At 57.0% G+C, this 19,138-nt stretch overlaps 1 protein-coding gene across 1 annotated transcript in view; it reads left to right on the top strand.

Moving 5' to 3' along the window:
• Positions 1-18,356, top strand: part of LOC308263417 (integrin beta-2-like) — a gene marked incomplete at both ends in the record, with an annotated part of 24,109 nt that extends 5,753 nt beyond the window's left edge. Inside the window, 16 exons of the mRNA XM_080696444.1 lie at positions 1,099-1,280; positions 1,345-1,525; positions 2,439-2,609; positions 4,103-4,260; positions 5,152-5,307; positions 7,293-7,388; positions 8,185-8,274; positions 9,201-9,341; positions 10,994-11,181; positions 12,914-13,146; positions 14,195-14,414; positions 14,998-15,203; positions 15,262-15,384; positions 17,562-17,756; positions 17,967-18,163; positions 18,231-18,356. Coding sequence (XP_080552570.1) covers positions 1,099-1,280; positions 1,345-1,525; positions 2,439-2,609; positions 4,103-4,260; positions 5,152-5,307; positions 7,293-7,388; positions 8,185-8,274; positions 9,201-9,341; positions 10,994-11,181; positions 12,914-13,146; positions 14,195-14,414; positions 14,998-15,203; positions 15,262-15,384; positions 17,562-17,756; positions 17,967-18,163; positions 18,231-18,356 — 2,663 coding nt within the window. The remainder of the gene's footprint in view (positions 1-1,098; positions 1,281-1,344; positions 1,526-2,438; positions 2,610-4,102; positions 4,261-5,151; positions 5,308-7,292; positions 7,389-8,184; positions 8,275-9,200; positions 9,342-10,993; positions 11,182-12,913; positions 13,147-14,194; positions 14,415-14,997; positions 15,204-15,261; positions 15,385-17,561; positions 17,757-17,966; positions 18,164-18,230) is intronic.
• Between the last annotated feature and the right edge of the window lie 782 nt (positions 18,357-19,138).

Consider the following 19,138-nt stretch of genomic DNA (forward strand, 5'->3'; position numbering starts at 1 on the left):
AAACCTGTGCGATCCTCCTGTCTCAGCCTCCCAAGTGCGGAGATTACAAGTGTGCACCACCACACCCTGCATTTTTTAGCACTTTCTTCCCTTCTCAAATACTGAGCAGCCCCAGGCCACCTGCACTTCCCTCAGCCCAGCCCCAGCATCCAGCGACCCCCGAGGGTTCCCAGCTCCTTCCCTCCGGGAGACAGACTCCCACACATTCAGCTTGGACTCCTCTCTCCAGACTGACTCTAATCACCCTGGGGTAGGCTGGTCCCCCACGTCCAGTGGTCACTCTGCTCTTTAAAAATAACCACAGTCCGATTCGCTGGTTTCCCGTGGATTATACTGTAGGTCTTCTCCCCCACCTTTTTTGGTATTGGTGATAGAACCCAAGGGAATTCAAGTTATTCCCCCAGTCCTATTTTTTTAGAAACAGGGTATCACTAAGTTGCAGAGGCTGGCTTCGAACCTGCGATCCTCCTGTCTCAGCCTCCCAAGCACTGGGATTACAAGAGTGTATGCAACACCACGCCTGCCTTCCCTCATTCTTGATTGCTTTCATTCTCTGAGTCCTTAAAGCATTAATAAGTTTCCAAAAAGCTGAGCAAGGCGCGCTCAGGAGGCCCCGCCCGCCACCAGGCTGGCACTGAGCCATCTCATTGGCCCTGGATGATTCTCCCAGCAGCCTCTGTGCAGTGAGCAGGCACCGCTGTGCACTTCCTGGCGCTTGATGTTCACAGTGCATTCTGCCTTGGACAGAGCAGGCTCAGCCCAGTTTCAGGACCAAGCACAGCCTGTGTCAAGTGCAAAGGGTCTCTGCAGGGACGAGGTGGCCAAAAACAAAGCCCCCGGGCCTAGAGCTCCACTCCCTCTGGCAGCCATTTTCCTCTGAACTGCCAGGGCCCGAGCTCCCGTCTATGCCCCAGGGTTCCAGGGGCTCCTGGGGTGTCTGCCTGCTGGCTAGGACAGGACATGGGTCGCTTGGGAGGAAGCAAGCCGTAGGACCAAGGAGTCGCTGAGGAAGCATTTGGAAGTCCTGGGCCAGGGCTGGATGGTACGCCTCTCCCAGCTCTGGGGTGCTGGGGCTCCCCCTCTTGGATCTGCTTCCAGCTGGAGTCAGTGCAACCCAGTTGATCTTGCTTCTGAAGTCAGTGGCAGAGAGTGGGGGCTGGACATCCCTGCTCCCCACAGCTCTGGGAGCCATCGAGGAGACACAGGGTGCCCCCGGCTGGCTCTCCAATGCCCCTCACCTGCAAGAACTTCTGCCCCAAGTTCTAATTGCAGATGGGGAGGTGAGAGCAGGGTGCTGGGCCCAGCCCCGCGGGGGCCTCCTTCTGACCTGAGACCCCTCCTCAGAACTTCACAGGGCAATGGGAGCCAGACTCTGTCCGCTGCGACACCCCGGAGCAGCTGCTAAAGAGGGGCTGTACGGCGGAGGACATAATAAACCCCAAGAGCCTCGCTGAGCCTCAGGAGGACCAGGGGGGCGGCCGGAAACACCTGTCCCCACAGCAAGTGACGCTGTACCTGCGGCCAGGTAGGCGGGCCTGGGCTGTGTGGGAGCCGGCCCCTGTGTGTCTGGGAGCTCGCCCCGCTCTGGTGTCAGGGGGCCAGACGATGTGTATCAGGGTTGGACAGACCGGGTGAGGCCCAGGCTGCTGGGAACCTCGTGGCTGCAGTCTGGGCTTCGACGGGAGCGTTTGAGGACTGCAGCCCACCTATCGGGCAGGCTGAGGCAGGAGGACCACTGGAGACCAGGCGTTTATGACCAGTCTAGGCAGCTTAGCAAGATCCCCGTTTCCAAAAGAGGAAAAATACATATATATATATGATGTAGGCTATAGATAGATTATATGCTATATAATATACATTTTATATATGCTATATGCATTAATATATATTTTATATGTGCTATATATGTTAGGTATATAGATAAGATCTAGCATATACAGCATTTATAACAAAATATAAATATTTGTGCTATAGATCATATATGTTATAGTTTATATAATATAGCATATAATGTGTGTGTATATATATATATAGCATAGTACTATATATATATATAGCATAGTAATATGTATGTATGTATGTATAGCATAGTACTATAAAAGTAAATAAGTTTAAACTCCTTCATGGCACTTCTCCTACCCCCATGTGGATACCCCAATACCCGGGGTCTACACTGGGTACCTGGTTTTTCTTGTAGCCCTATATTCTGTGTTTTTAGAAGGGAGCATGCCACTTGGAAAACACTACTTAGCTCCTTCTCAGCAAGGCTGTGGCCTGCTTGTCAGAGTAAAGGCTCTGATGAGTCCTGCAGCCAAGAAACTGAGGAACTGTTTGAAGGGGTATTACACAACAGACTTGACCACAACGACTGCTTCAAAGCACGGCCCCGTGCTGCCCCGAGCCAGCCATGCCGCTCACCCTACTGTCCCTGCCAACAGGTCAAGCAGCTACGTTCAGCGTGAACTTCCAGCGGACCCAGGCCTACCCGGTTGACCTGTACTTCCTGATGGCCAACTCTAACTCCACGCGCAGCGGCCTTACCAACTTTCAGATGCTGGGTGGCGACCTGCTGCAGGCCCTTAGTGAGACCACTGAGTCCGGCCACATTGGTGAGGCCTGCGGCCCCGCAGGATAGCAAGCTCAGCCCTTCTTCTCCAGCTCTCAGCAGCCCTCACCCTCCCAGCCACACACAGGGAGCAGGAAAATGGGGGGGGGGGGTGGACCTCAGACACCATGCCCCCAGGGCCATCCATCCAACTGAAGTTGGGTCTGCGTTCTTCCTTCTCCTCCTCTTCCTCCTCCTCCTCTTCTTCCCCCTCCTCCTCTTCTTCCTCTCTCTCATATTGCCCTTCCTCCTCCTCTTCCTCATCTCTTCCTCCTCCTCTTCCTTCTCCTCTTCCTCCTCCTCTTCCTCCTCTTCCTCTTCTCTTCTTCCTCCTCTTTTTTCTTCCTCCTCCTCCACTTCTTCCTCCTTTTCCTCTTCCTCTCTAAGTTACCATGTGCTGGCCCCAACCCTGAAATCCTCCTGTCTCAGCCTCCCAAGTAATAGAATTAGAGGCATGAGCCACCAGGGCTGACTTCTCTCTTTTATTTATCTTTTTATCAGTTTAAAATATAATAGGATTATGCTGTTACTTATTAAAAATTAAAGAACACAAAAGTATATAGACTGCAAAGTAATCATAGCTTTAAAGAAATAATCACAGCAAACGTTGCAGGCCAAGGGGCATTGGCGCTAGACAACACTGAGTTCACAAAACGTGAGCCACACATACAGCACCTGTAAGATGCGAGGGAGCAGGGCAGCCCCATCTTGTGCCTGCAGTCTTTCCAGAGCATAGTCTGCCTTTCATATATGACGCACACATGCACACTCATATGTGGATGCATGCTTATAGCTCTCAGGTATGTATTAATGTTCAAATTTGATATAATTAAGTCATGAGGGTTGTAATTTTATCAGTGGAAAAATACCTATTGTAACTAATTTACTGGGTGGCAACCTAGGCAGGTAGGGTGTGGCTGGAGGGGATGGGTCCCTGGGGTGTGGTCTTAGGGACTGTACTTGTGTCTTTGAATCCTTTTGCTCACTTTGACGTCTGGGTTCAACAATGTGAGAACAGAGCCCTCACTCTTTTCCTCTCTCTGCCTCCCACTGACATGCCCTGAGCTCCACAGACCCATCCTGACATGGACTGAACTTCTGAAATCTCCAAAACTGTGAGCCAGTGAATCTCCCATCCTCTGAATCGTGTGGTCAGTTGTTTTGGAAGACAGTAGTGAGAACACTGACTGAAACACATGACCACACAATACCTGATTACACTAGTAGACCAGGTATGTCCACACCTAGACATGCTCACCTGTGTACAGGAGCACACACGCTCGTGCCACACACCTACATGTTCACACATGTTCACACATGTATGTTCCCTCTCACACTCCCAAAGCACCATCTTGCTATCTTCCTTGCTGTGCTGCAAGATGGGGAAACCGAAGCTCTGCCTCATGCCCCTGCCCGTAGGCTCACCTCCCCTTCTAGGGGCCAGCCTGTCACCTCCTGCCACTCCGGCCTCCCCAGCCTCATACATGTGTCTCACAGGCTTTGGATTCATTACAAATAAGACCTTCAGGCACATGCTGAAGCTGACCGGCAACTCCAATCAGTTCCTAACAGAGTTCAGGAAGCAGCTGATTTCTGGACACCTGGACACCTCCGAGGGCGGGCTGGACGCCATGATGCAAGTTGCTGTGTGCCTGGTGAGGCCACTGTGCCTGCTGGGCATCCCAATTCCCCATGCCTGGGAGCCTGCCAGGGGCTCAGGGCATTCACCCTGAGACTGCAGCCATCCATCAGCCCACCTGGTCACACCTGGCTTGCCCCTGTGGCCCTGAACCTGGGGAGAGCAGCTCTCCACAGCTCCCACCACCCCAGTCCCACAGGACAGGGAGCAAGGGAGGGCAGGAGGGACGGGAGGGAGGCTGGCAGTGGGGCCTGAAAACCACCCACAGATCTCAACTGGTGGCCTCATGCTAGAGGTCACATGTAAATCAAGATTCCTGCGTGGCCTGAGCCTGGTGTCCCTGGAGCAAAAGAGTGCCTCCCAGCTTCAAGAGAAACAGCTACCCGAGTGCAGGTGCCCCTGGCCTGTCCCTGCCCCAAGCCTACCCCAGAGCTGTGTATAGTACAGCAGTCCCACTAACACTGACCAATGTCCACCATGCCCAGTCCTGCGCCCCAGGCCCTGCTCGTGGCCCACAGCTCTACGGGGCCCGGGCCTGCTATGGACACATCGCAGACTCACGCTTACATGTGTGTAAGGACGGTCCACAGCATGTGTGCTACTGACACGCACCTCTTCTAGGGACCTCGCAGGATGGACTCGGGTCCCTGTGGGGCTCCGTCGTCCGTCCTCCCTCTGACTTGAGGTGTCCTGTGCTGTGGTGGACACCTCTGCACTTTCTTGTTTGGGATTATTTCCTCAGGATTTATTCTCAGATCTGAATCAAGGGGCTACCAGGATTGGTCTCTTTTTAAGTTTAGACCTGTGCTTCAGTTCCCCTCAGCTCAATTACTTTCAGGAACATTTTTCTGGCTCTGGGAGAGTTCCACTGGGGAGAAAGAGGCACCCTCTACCATCTCCTTCTCAGGAGCAAATTGGCTGGCGCAACGTCACCCGGCTGCTGGTCTTTGCCACAGACAACAGCTTCCACTTTACCAAGACCAGGACGCAGGGCACCAATCGGACCCCCAGCGACAGCCACTGTCACCTGCAGGACAACGTGTACAAAAGCAGCAGCAAATCTGTGAGCGCTCTCCCCAGTCAGGTGTTGTGAGGTGCCAGCCCCAGCAGGACACGGGACCGGGACACGCATGGGAGGAAGCACATGTGGAACAGGCCATTGACAGACCTTCTCTGGGAGTGACAGGAAGGTGGGAGGGATCAGGGCAGGATCACCCATGCCGGGCCACATAAGGGCCACATCGCCGGAGCAGCATGCTGCCTTCCAACCTGCATTACATTCATGAAGAATCTTCTGGATTCTTCCAGAAGTTTCTTCCCTTCATCCTGCCCAGACAGGATGGTAGGGTCTGCACTCCTGAGCCTGTGACTTCAGGTACAGAAGCTGCCCGCCCCTGCTTAGCCTGTGCCCTAGCCTGTCCCCAGCAGGGCTCCCCAGAGGAGACGCTCCAGAGACTAAGGTTCACATCCCTGGACATCTGCCCACCCTCTCCTCCCCTTGCAGGCCTGGCTTCCCCTCTCCTTTCCTCTTACATGCCAGGGCTGGGAGCAGGTCACAAGGGCCAGGGAAGAAGAATCCGGACAGGCAGAGAGGAAGGAAAGGCCGCACCTCGGCCAGGCTTCTTCCGCCAGTAGCAGCAGGTGCCAACTCTCTGGTTTGGGGGCTGAGTCCCTTTCCCTGACATCTGTCCCGGCACCTGCACTCTGAGGATGTCCCAAGTCCTGAACTAGTAAACTCTGGGTGCTGTAAAGGATTTTAGAGATGGAACAACTCAGGGCCTCCCACCTGGAGCCACAGACTCAGGAGGTGGAGTTCAGGGGATAGAAATCAAGGGTCCTGAGCTTAGACAGGAAAGAGTGACATCTTATGTTCATCGTCTCTGCCCCAAATGTCCTTCAGCTATGCAAGTAGGTGGGACCATGGTGAGCAGAGCTGCCTGCGATTCTGTCCTCATTAGAAACCAGAGCACCCACAGAAGGGCCACCAACTGGAATGATCACTGGCAACTCAGTTTCTTTGTTAGTGCATTGACAAGAATCAAAGCACAAAGCCAGGCATGGCAGCGCACGCTTGTAATCCCAGCATTTGAGAGGCTGAGACAGGAGGACGCAGTTCCCAAACAGCCTCAGCTACGCACTGGGGCCCTGTTTCAAAATAAGGAATAAAAAATAGGGCTGGGGTTGTGGCTCAGAGGTAGAATGTCCCTGGGTTCCATCTCTGGTACTGCAAGAAAGATTAGATAGATGATAGATAGATAGATAGATAGATAGATAGATAGATAATAGATTAGATAGATAATAGATTAGATAGATAATAGATAGATAATAGATTAGATAGATAGATAGATAGATGATAGATAGATAGATAGATAGATAGATAGATTCACAACACAGCTTTCTTTTTTATTTTTTGTGGTATTAGAGATTGAACCCAGGGGACTTCTACCTCCGAGCTACACCCGCAGCCCTATTTTTTTTACTATTCTTTTTGAAACAAGGTCTCACTAAGTTGCAAAGGGCTTCACTAAGTAGCTCAGACTGGACTCAAGCCTGCAATCTTCCTGTCTCAGCCTACCAGCACTGGGATTATAAGCATGCATCACCATGCCTAGCTCACAGCACAACTTTCAATATATTTTTCGAGTGCAGAACTGGGGATTGAACTCAGGGGTGTCCTACCATTGAGCTATACCCAACCCCTTTTTATTTTCTTATTCTGAGACAGGGTCACACTAAGTAGCTGAGGCTGTCCACAAATTTACAACCCTTCTGTTTCAGCCCCCCAAGTACTGAGATTACAGGCATGCACCACCACACCTGGCTATTAGTCAGTATTTTCTGAGTTGTATTTTAATGTAATTGGTCCTCACACAATGCCACTGCTGCACACGTTTGTAAACCTCTTTTCAAGAAGGCCTCATCCTCAGCACAAGCAGGCCAGGCCTGAGGTGCAGCCCCCGGAGGCCCAGCCACCTTCTCCCATCAGGTCTGGAAGGCTCGCCCCGACCATATCAGGGATGTTCATCTGACTGGACATCTCCTCTCCAGGGCTACCCATCGGTGGACCAGCTGGCACATACACTGGCAGAAAACAACATCCAGCCCATCTTTGCGGTGCCCAAGAGGAAGGTGGACAGCTACGAGGTGAGGCGTTCCTTCTCTCAGTGGGCGTGTCTGGGCCCCTTGCCTGTGCGCCATCCTGGACCCATCATCCATGAAGACAGGGTGGCAGGACTGAGATTGGAGGTGGTGAAGGCAAGAACAGGCAGCCTCCAGAGACGACCCACCAGGGGCTGGGGACAAGCCGTCCACAAATGCCTCAATGGCCAAGAGATAAAACCCAAGTAAACAAAAACCAGACTTGGCATTGGCTTTGAAACAGCCCGGCCATCCTGGCTGGCAGCCCATCCAAGGCAGGCAGGCATGAGATGGGGGTGACCCGTCTGCCATCCAGGGGTCTACCTGGCCTGTCTCTGGGGACGCCACTGGACAGAGGGCAGGCCCCTGCCAGAGCCGCTGTCACGGGGACATTGTCACACAGTACTGTTAAGGTCAAACCACGGATGCCCACTGAGACACCCAGGGCCCTGTGACCTTGCCGCATCTCCCTGCTGTCTGCGCCCTGGGGTTGTTTCTGCCTAGCCTGCCTACAGGTGGAGATACAGTCCCATGGTGCCATGTGTTCCCGCTCAGTGACGTCACTAGCTTGAATCTGACGGGGTGGGGGCATGCGCACCACAGGACGGGCGAGCCCCTAAGAGCCCGTGGCTGAGCACCTGACAGCACAGCGCATGCGCTCTCGTGACTCAGTGACGCGAGAAACTGCGCTGGGCATCATGGGAGCCACCTCCCAAAGCGGGAACCCCGAGGTCAGAACCAGGTGGGGCGGAGGTGCCGTGCCCCCAGGTGCCAGCCGCCCGCGGGGTCTTCTCTTGCACAGAAACTCACGGAGATCATCCCCAAGTCGGCCGTGGGGGAGCTGTCCGAGGACGCCAGCAACGTGGTGCAGCTCATCAAGAATGCCTACAACGTGAGTCGGCCCGGACAGCGGCCCTGTGGGCCTGGCCGCCCTGGAAATCTACCCCACAAGGGAGAGGTCTGAAAGCTCGGCCTGCCCTCGCCTGGCCAGAGTCCTGCAGGTCCCACGGCTGACTGCAGACAGCACATGGCCATCCGAGAGGCACGCTAGCCTGGGGAGGTCCCCGACGCCCACAGGCCCTCGTGCCCTGTGTTTGTCCTTACTCGGAGGACACGCAGCCGCCACGCTGGCTCACCCCCCGTGTCAACATGATGAGCCGGACGCTGGCGTGGCTCGCCGTCCTGTGTCTCTCTTTCCGGCCCCTCCATCTCTCTCCTCTGTGTCTCTGTCCCTCTGTCTCTTTCTGTCTCTATCTCTGTCTCTCCTCTTAGTCTCTCTGCCTCTGTCTCTCTCCTTCTGTCTCTGTCTCTGTCTCTCCATCCTCTCTCTCCACTCCTCACTGTCTGTCTCTATCTGTCTCTCTGTCTCTCCATCCTCTCTCTCCACTCCTCACTGTCTGTCTCTATCTGTCTCTCTGTCTCTCCATCCTCTCTCTCCACTCCTCACTGGCTCTGTCTCTCCTCTGTCTTTCTTTCTCTCTCTCCACTTCTCTGTCCCTCCTCAGCCTCTCTCTTCACTCGTCTGTCCAGCCCTGTCCAGCCCTCCATGCTGACACTAGGCTCCACGGGGAGGGCTGCCATCATTGGGCTCGCGGCCTGCGTCCACACTGGTGCCCTGAGGTGTCTGTCCTGCCTCCCAGGCAGGCCTGTGGCATTGACAGTCCCTCCATCCTGTCTGGGTACACCCCGCTGAGCTCCCGGTGGGCACGGTGCCGTTCACCATGAAGGGCGGGGATGAGAAGGGACCTGGTCCGCACCTCTGGCCAGCAGGGCGGGAACAGCGGCCAGCACACCTGAGCAGCTGCTCTCTGCCTGCAGAAACTCTCCTCCAGAGTCTTCCTGGACCACAGCACCCTCCCCGACACCCTGAGAGTCACCTACGACTCCTTCTGCAGTAACGGAGAGTCAAACATGGACCAGCCCAGAGGGGACTGCGACGGCGTGCAAATCAACGTGCCGGTGAGCCTGGCTGGGACTCCACCCCACACACTAGGATGCCTGGGGCGGGGGGTCTCCATGATTCTGTCCAGAAACGTTAGAGGGAAACAGAGGTTCACATGGGGACCAGCAAAAGTAGCCATAGTCCACCAACCTGCCATTTTCCTACCTTCCAACACCCTCTCCAACAAGGCGAGGTCCTCCCTCAAGTGATTCTGTGCCATAAATGTCAGAAGAGGACCTAGGGAGGGGACCTAACACAGCCTCATCACACCGCCATGCTAATCCACACAACAAAACCCCAGACACCTGGTGCGGCCAATGTGGATGCATGACCCCGTGAGGACAGCGCCCCCTGGGGACAGCTGCTGGACATGCACAGCTGGGCGAGCTCTTGGATCTGCTTGGGTTGGGTTTTCCTGATTTTTGTTTATTTTTGTTGTTGTTGTTTCTGTGTGTGTGTGTGTGTGTGTGTGTGTGTGTGTTTCCTGACAAAAACAGTAAACATGGGACCCAAAGATAATCAGTAACAGGCATCAAATTATTTCCCTTGGATTTTAGACTTGAAATTATCTAATTATTTCATTTTTCTTTGTGATATCTGTGAACTAAGATTCAACAAAGACTTGTTTCTATTGCATTTTTAATATCACACTAGAGCCGGGCGTAGTGGCGCACGCTTGTAATCCCCGCACTTGGGAGGCGGAGACAGGAGGATTGGCGCAGGTTTGAAGCCAGCCGCGCTGGCTTAAGAGATCCTGTTTCCAAATAAAAATATAAAATAGGTCTGGGAGTATAGCCCGGAGGTAGAAGGGCTTCCAGGAGCCCCAGTACCACCAGATAGATGATAGATAGATAGGATAGATAGATAGATAGATAGATAGATAGATAGGTGGATGATGGATAGATGTCACACTAGAACCCCTGCAGATGTCACCTCCCAGACCTCACCTGTGAATTTCTGCCAAAACATGCCCACCCATACCAGCTGGCCTACGTGGAGGTTTACCCAGTTCCATTCTGATTTCCTCCTTGATTGTCACACGTCTCATGCTCACGCTCTGTCATAAAGCAACCGTGCATTTCAAGTTATTCAAGGCATGGCTTCACCTTGACAGACTGGCGTGCCCGCAGCCGGTGCCGATGTCTGTCCTCTTTGTACCCAGCCCTTGTGAGACGTCTGCTCTGCCTGGAGCCCGCTGTGCCCCCTTCACTGTCCCCAGGTGAAGGATTGTTGGCTGCGACTCTGACCCTTTATCTAGGACCAGAATGTAGCTCCCTCCCAGGACCTAGGACTCCTGTGGGACTCACATCCTGGCACACTGGACAGTGGACACCAAACATGGACATATTGTCCCCTGTGAAGTCAATTTAAAGTCTTGTTTACTGCATGTGTAATGCAAGGTGTGCTAAGCACGTCTCCTCCCGGCCCTAGCAGGGACGCTCTTGGGTGCTGGCTGGTAAGCGCTGCTGTGTCCCCCAGTTCCACTCCACCCCAAGCTCCAGATCTCTTCTCCTTTCCTTCCGCCACTGATCTGCTCCATCCAGGCCCAAGAGAGGCCAGTGCCCCCCCCATCCCCACAAGCCCCATGTCCTCCGAGGCCGGCCAAGGGACAGGAGCAGGCTGTGACTCAGTCAGCCACGGCCCGCTGAGCCCTGCCACTCCCCTGCAGGTCACCTTCCAGGTGAAGGTCACGGCCACAGAGTGCATCCAGGAGCAGTCCTTTGTCATCCGGGCGCTGGGCTTCACAGACACGGTGACCGTGCGTATCCTGCCCCAGTGCGAGTGCCGCTGCAGGGACTGGAGGCAGGACCGCAGCCTTTGCGGAGGGAAGGGCTCTATGGAGTGCGGCGTCTGCAGGTGAGAGGCACCGGTAGCCCATGGTGCCCATTCCACCGCAGGGGGCAGGTGTCTACAGCTGAGGTGGACCCATAAGGCAGGTGTCTACAGGTGAGGCAGTCGAAGGCGGCCCATGGTACCTGCCCCACTTTATGTTCAGGGCGGGCAGCAGGAGGTGGAGGAGAGCTGGGATTTGCCCCCAAAGCCCTTGCTTTGTTCCCAAGGCTGAACACTCCTCAGCAATGCAACTGTGTTCCCTTGTCCCTGACATGGAGCCCCAGGCAGGGCACTGGCCAGCAGGAGGACGGAGACCATCTCAGGGGATCAGGGAGCCTCCACCGTGCATGCCTAGAGCCTGGGCCAAGCCACTTTCTCTGCCTGGCCTCAGCCCCATGGCCTCCCTCTCTCGGCTGGCAGCCCAAGGGCCTCTGGACAGGTGTTCCCCACCTGCATTCTGGCCCATTGGCCACCCTCGGACGTGCACACACACACACTTCTCCCAAGATGCAGCCAGGTGCAGGTGCTGTCTCCAGAAGGACACAGATGTAGCCGCTGTGGGGTTCTTCACGAGTGGCCCTGGATGCCCCCAGAGACACAAACCCTCTCTTAGGAATGTCCCCATCCACCACAATGTCCCCAGTCTCCAGCTGCCCATGCCACCCCCAAGTCCTTCACAGACAGCCCCTCTGACTCAGAGCGTGGGGTAGTCTTCCGGGAGTCCGCAGAGCACACCTGTCCCTGTGACCCTCAATCCATGCCATTCCTCAGTACGATAGTAGGGAGGGCGCAGACAGACCTTTGCCTACTCCCCAGGGCAGGGATCGACCCCCGGGGGCAGTTAGGCAGAACCCACAGCCCTTCAATGTCCCAACAACTCCAACCAGCTGCTCCCCCTTCATCAGGTGGGGAAACCAAGGCCCAGAGAGGTTAGATTAGAGTGGAGATGTGGGGAGGAGTATGGATAGTCCTCCCCCACAAGTGCCCACTGCTCAGCAGTGGCCTGCCCCACCTTCTGGACCCTACCAAGCAAGGTGCTTGCAATGACATCCATCCCCAGCCCACACACCCTCGTGCCCTTTCCCATCTGCTGAGGAGCCTAGAGCCACAGTCACCTGGCCAGATTGCTGCGCCAGCGCTCCAGGGCACCTGCCCCCTTTTGCAGCAGGCCAACATCCCCCCGTCCTGCCTGCTTCTCCAGAGCATGTCCTCCTCATGGTGCTCTGTCCCAGGCCTCGGGTCCCCAGGCCTCACACATCCTGGCAGTCGTGCAGCTGGCTGTCTCTATGGTCTCCCAGGCCCTGCCTCAGCAGCTGCCTGCCTTTCTTGCTTATCCTTGTCTCCTCGTGCCCCTACCAACATGCCCAGTGTGGGTAAAAACATAGGGAATGGCTGGCGAGAGTGTGTGTGCATGAGGGGTGGGGTGGGGCCATGCTGGGGTCACAGCACAGGTCCCCTTGAGCCACCTGAGAGGCAGGATCACGCAGAAGAGACGCAGGCCCCCAGCAGAGCAGCAGCACCCCAGCACTGGGATGGCTCCCCAGTGAGCCTGCCAGAGCTCCTGGCTCATGGCCAAGGTCACTGGGCCAAGATCATGCATTTCCTTACCCTTTGGGGGATGCCCTGGCCTCGTTCGCAGAGGTATGTGGGAGACCTTTAAGGAGAGAGCAGGTGAGATTGCATTAGCAGGTGTCGCAGCCCTGCTGGGTCCCGCGGCACAGCAGAAGGCCTGATCCTGCGGTCCCTCCTGCCTCAGGTGCCCCCCTGGCTATACTGGGCAAAACTGCGAATGCCAGAGCAGCCCGGAACTCGAGAGAAGCTGCCGGAAGGACAACAGCTCCCTCGTGTGCTCAGGGCTGGGGGACTGCATCTGCGGGCAGTGCCGGTGCCACCCCAGTGACGTCCCCCACAAGGAGATCTTTGGGCAGTACTGCGAGTGTGACAACGTCAACTGTGAGCGCTACAGGGGCCAGGTCTGCGGCGGCCCGGGTGAGTGGCTGGGCACTGCCCATTGAGGGAGTCCCTCAGCATCCTCACTTCTGTGACCCAAGACACTGATGACCAGATGACCGCAACTTAGAGGAAGGAGGATTTATTTGCTCACAGTTCCGGAGATTTCAGGGATTCGGTCCATGCTAGGCCAGGTGAAGCCTGCGCAGCTGAGGCCATGGTGGCAGGAAGCAGAGACAGAACACAGGCTCAGCTCTCGTAGCATGGGTGCCGGGCACCGAGAGCGCGCTCGTGAAGGGGGATCAGAGACATATATAATCCCTGGGGCCATGGTCCCAGCCATGCACCCCTCCACTCCCTGCATAGGTTACCACCCAGTAAATCCACTTTAATAGATTGATCCACTGGTGAGATTAAAACCCTCCAGATTCAATTCTGTCACCTCTGAGATCTTCAGGGCACAGTCTGTGTCCAAGCCATGGCATGCCCTGACAAGGACCCTCAGCAGGGGCTTTCTGGTCCATTTGCACCAGAAGACCAACAGTGGGTTGCTAGGGACAGAGATGCTTATGATGCCCGAACAGCAGCTCAGTGGCAGCAGGACCTGAGCTGACCCTCCTCCCTGCCAGGCCTGTTTCTACCTCTGTGAAGCCCAGATGACCCATGGGAGGGCCCCACAGGTAACAGTGGTAGCCTGATCAGGAGCCCCTTCACAGGTGGGCTGTGGAGGCCCAGACTGGCCATCTTGCTGGTGGGGCCAGGAGGGCCTCTCTAGTATCTTTGCTCCAGCACAGTCCTCCACCAAACACACCCTGATGGGTTGAAGGGAATAGACAGGGAGGCAGGGCACTGGAGGAGGCTGGGGGTCCCCTAGGGGCTGCATGGGAGGTTTTCTGGGCACCAGAGTTGCTGGTGGTGCCCTGGAAGCTATGGCAGAGGGGACAGGCCAAGAGGAGGGCACCGGAGGAGGCTGGGGTGTAGACCTCCCCCACAGAAGCTGGGCAGAGCAGGGAGCGGCCCCACAGGGGTTTCCTGGCCGCTGGGCCTGGCAGGGGGCTGAACCGCTGTGGCCTGCGCTGTCTTCCAGACAGGGGCCACTGCTACTGTGACCAGTGCCACTGCAAGGAGGGCTTCGAGGGCTCGGCGTGTCAGTGCCAGAAGTCCACCGCAGGCTGCCTGAACGCCGCGAAGGTCGAGTGCAGCGGCCGCGGCCGATGCCGCTGCAACACCTGCGAGTGTGACCCCGGCTACCAGCCGCCCCTGTGCGAGAGCTGCCCCGGCTGTCCCTCGCCCTGTGCCCAGTACATGTGAGTCCCTACTGCCCGTGGCCCAGCTCACCTGGGGCCCTGAGAACACCCTGCTCAGCAGTCCTGGGCAGGAGCCTGGAGCGGGGAACTGTGGGGTCTGCACCCAGGGGCTCAGGCCTGCACCTCACTTCCACCCTTGGGCCTCACCTGCTTCGCCCTCCATCCTGTCTCAGGAGCACAACTGCGTCCCCCCAACCCACGCCCCTGCGCTGGGCCCTGAGAGCACCCAGGATCCCAGCTGGGACCGGCTGGAGTGCAGATGCCCACACCCCTTGCATAATACCCATGCACCCTTAACATCCTCACACACCTGTGCATCCTGACACACCCACACACTCTCCTGTGTACTGACACACCTATCCACTCACACACCCTCAAACATCCAGGTTCTCTAACACACCCATGCACCTAACACACCCAGCACCCTTGCACACCTGCACACTTTTGCACATCCATGTACTTTGACACACCCATACACTCTTGCACAGGCATACCTTTGCACACCCACAGATCATCCCATGTTGCAGGCCCTCACACCCCCTCAACACCTTCTTGCACCTGCTCACACCCAGCTCCTCCGCAGCTTCTGTGCCGAGTGCCTGAAGTTCGGCAAGGGGCCCTATGAGAGGAACTGCCAGGCGCTGTGTGCAGACCTGCGGCTGCAGAGCGCCCCCCTGTGGGCGGGCAAGACCTGCAAGCAGCAGGACTCGGAGGGCTGCTGGATGACCTACACGCTGCGGCAGCGGGACGGGAGAGACAGCTACGACGTCCACGTGAGCGAGGACCGAGGTGAGCCAGGGAGCAGGGCCAGGGCAGGCGGACACGCTGACCGGAGCTCTGGCCGCAGGGCCTCTGCATATGGCCACGGGACCATGCCGCAGTGGGAGCGCGCTCTTCCAAGGGCGAGGCAGGCCCAGCTGTGGGATGCAAGCCCTGAGGGCACCCAGCCCCACTTGGGACCACCTGGCTGGTGAGCGGCTTGGGGGCTCGACAGGGAGGGCTGAGCCTCCACCTGCCGGCCTCCCCTGCACTCCTCTTGCCTTACTGGTCCCGCGTCAGGCAGGGGACAGCACTTGGGTGTCCTGGGAGACAGCCACACACTGGGCACAGGACCCCTGGAGTGCCACACAACCCAGCTGGGCACATCCCACTTGATGGGGGGCCCCAGGGCCAGTGCCTGGCAGCCACACCGGCCCCTCGTGTGGAGAGTCTTGGAGACCCCGGGTACTGCTCATCCCGATTTGCTGTTGCCCCCCCCTCCATTCGGCTCTGCTCCCGAGAACCTGGGAACTGCCCTGGTCTTCTCGGGGTTCATGCTCCAGGTAGAGGGGAAGCATGGGGCCACAGCAGGGGGCTGTGGGTGGATCAGAAGACGCAGAGACCCTGGGTGGGCCCCCCTGGAGTTGGCAGTTTTCTTGAAGGGAAAGGAGAGTATGGGGACGGGGGTCAGAGGCCGTGGTGAGGGTGGTGGGCACCAGGCCGTGGGCCCCAGAGTCCAGGAGCAGTTCTGGTCTGTCACTGGAGGCCCAGGAGCAAAGTACTGCATCTAAATCATGATTATGATTTTTTTGGTTTTTTTGTTTGTTTGTTTGTTTGTTTGTTTGTTTGTTTGTTTGCAGTACTAGGGATGGAGTCCAGGGGCATTCTACCTCCAAGTTACACCCCCAGCCCTTTTTTGTAATTCTTTATTTTGAAACAGAGTCTCACTGAGTTGCAGAGGGCCTCACTAAATAGCTGAGGCTGTCCACAAACTGTGATCCTCTGGTCTCAGCCTCCCAAATGCTGGGATTACAAGTGTGGCCTAAGTCGTGATTTTAAGTCTACCTGGTAGCCAGGTGAATACTATCCTGTCAGGGGCTGGGTGGTCACTGTCCCATCAGGGAATGGGTGGGTTTTGTCCCACCCATCAGGAGCCAGGTGGACACAGTCCTTTCAGGACCACTGCTCAGTCCAGGACCTGGCAGAGTGGCAGAGATGGGTGGGTCTGGTGGAGCCTGGGGCGGCGTGGCAGAGCCTGTCTGGGATGAACAGGATTGGTGGCAGCACAGGGTGGGGCCGAGGGTCCAGGACCTCAGCAGATGGCGTGGGAGCGGGTTGGGGCAGTGTGGAGGCGCACTGAGTGCTGATGGCCGGTGGTGCTGGGGATGCTGGACTGGGCAGCAGGACGTGATGGGCAGCCCCGAGGATTTTGGACACGGCCCCGGGATTCTCCCTAACACCCACTGCTGCTCCAGGAGCCGGGGACAGATCTGGGGGTCCACTCAGATGACCACAGGTGGCACCAGGCAGGCGCATGCCAGGGCTCTTGCTGGACTAAGCCTGGGGCCCCCAGCTGCCCCCAAGATGGGAACCGTGAAGAGCAGGCGGGGCTCAGGCTCCCCGTGTGCCGTGCCCGGGGCTCGGGCTGCACACCCAGCCTGCAGGGCCACCGCCATCTCTGGCTTCCTCTGCTGAATAGATCTGGGTTGGCGTCTGGTGTGGGGCAACTTTGGCCATGCAGCTTGGGCTCTGCGAGGACCACAGGCCTCTGTGCAGAGCATAGATGACAGGAAGGAGCCCAGGAGGATGTCAGTGTCGGGGGCCCGTGAACAGGGCCACACTAAACCTTAGTGCCTCTGTCCTGTGGTCAGGGCCCGCAGAGGAGGGCGCTGCGCTCAGGAGGAGGCTACACAGGCGCAGGGGGAGGTAAGACCCTGCCCATGTGGGCCCGCCACGGCCTCACCAGCGGTCAGTCTCTGGTCCCGGGCCTTGGTTACCATGCACCCTCCACGGGGCAAGCCAAGTGCGGCAGAGAGCTGACCGCCATTCCTAACTCCGCTGTGTGGTGCTGGTCCCTGGGCACTGGCCTCTCCTGGTGTCTGCGGGTTTTGGTGGGCGCTAACTGGCTTCCCGCAGGCAGTGGATGTGCGCGGAGGCTGGCCCCATCGAGGCTCTGCCTGGCTGGCAGGAGACCTGCCTCCCCTCCTCTGTGAATAGAGGCTGTGTCCGGTGGCCTCTGGGCACGATTGGAGCATTTTCAGCAGGGGCCAGGGCAGGTCCCTCATCCATCGGGGGCAGTGGGGGAGGGAACCTCGCAGGACGAGGCGCGGGGCAGTGACCGCGGGCCTGTGGGAGCGGGGTTGACACGGACGTGTGCTTCCTCCTCAGAGTGCAAGAAGAAGAAGAAGAAGAACTCCAAAGCCCCTCTCATAATAAACCCCTTCAGGGTAGGGGGCATTGTGGTAGGTGCCATGCTCACCAGCGTCCTCCCGCTGGTCATCTGGGCAGCCGTGGTCCACCTGAATAGGCTCAGGAAGTCCAAGTACCCCAAGAAGGGACAAACCCAAGTCACAGTGGACCAATGTAAGTCGCCATCTTTGGGATCCCGCGGGGAGGGACGTGCCCCATACTGTGTGACCCTCTTGCTGAGGGGCCGTGGGTGTCCAGGAGGGATGGCATGCACCTGCCCGCAGCTCCGCTCTGAGCGTGTGCCCTAGTGAGCAATCTCTGTTCCAGCTGGGGGCAGGTGGCACTTTCAGCTCATTTCTGCACCTGGGCTTCCTGTTGGCCCAGTGGGCGCAGGGAGAGACCTCCCGGGAGCCTCCCTGCCCAGAGTCCTCGTCCGCATTTCACAGGACAGTCCCCTCTTCAAGAGCGCCGCCACCACGCTCATGAGCCCTTCGTTAACAGAGTTAGAAGCACCCGGTGAAGATGAAGCCGACTTTCGACAGAGGGGACCCCTCGAGCCCTCTCCATCCTGCGGCTGCGACGTGGCTTACAGCTCACGACAGGGTCACCAGTGAACCGGACGCCCACTCTGCTTCCTGCCGCCTTCAGAGACAGTACGGCCAGGTGTCCCTGTGGGCAGCCTCCCCTGCCGACCCGGACAGTGCTTCCCTAGAGACCCGAGGGCCAGGCTTCCAGAGCCTCACAGAGTTAGAGGTGTCTCCCTGCCTGAAGTAGAGGCCAGTGGGATGAAACATGGCGCAAATTTACTTCAACTAACAGGGTCCAAAACTGTATCCTGTCGACTCTACTGCTATACAATAAAACTTCTGTTCAGGCCGTTTGGGGGGCTGGGCTCTGCAGGCTCCAGGCACCCCCACAAGGACACGTGAGATGTGCCAGCGCTCACATCCAGCTCCCCAGGTGTCCCCAGCTCTGCACCACCCTCTGCTGTGGCGATCTGACTGACAGGAACTAATCATTGCAAAACTGAGGGTGTCGCTCTGTGTTCCCAACAGAGACTGGGAAGAGAAGAATCCAGTGAGCCAGACTCAGGTGCCCGACCCACACCAAGTCCTTCACCCATTCTTCAGCAAAACTATTTTGAATCCCTCTGACATGCTAGAAACCATCCTAGCTGGCCACACACAAGACAGAAACATACAAGACAAACTCTTAGGGGGTTCTGCCAAAGCTGGTTTTCTAGTGGCAGTCAACTCAAAAAGGAATCATGCTATTTTAAAAATCAGTCCAAATCCTAAAAAGTAATAAATGCAGCCGAGCAGGTGATGGAGAGGAGGCAGGAGTGAGACACATGGCAGGTGGAGAGGTCCTGGCCGCGCAGGTGCGCAGGAGCACAGACAGGAATGAAGAGAGAGCAGACCCAGGACTCTGGAGAAGGAGCATGAGTTCAGGGAGGGCACTGCAGAGACGAGAGCCCCGGGCAGGGGTGAGCATGGCATGTTTGAGACATCACAAGAGCAGCGTGGTTGAACTGAGAGAAAAGGAGAAGGAAGGAC

Source organism: Muscardinus avellanarius, assembly GCF_963383645.1.
Source record: "Muscardinus avellanarius genome assembly, chromosome: 5".
Taxonomy (NCBI): domain Eukaryota; kingdom Metazoa; phylum Chordata; class Mammalia; order Rodentia; family Gliridae; genus Muscardinus; species Muscardinus avellanarius.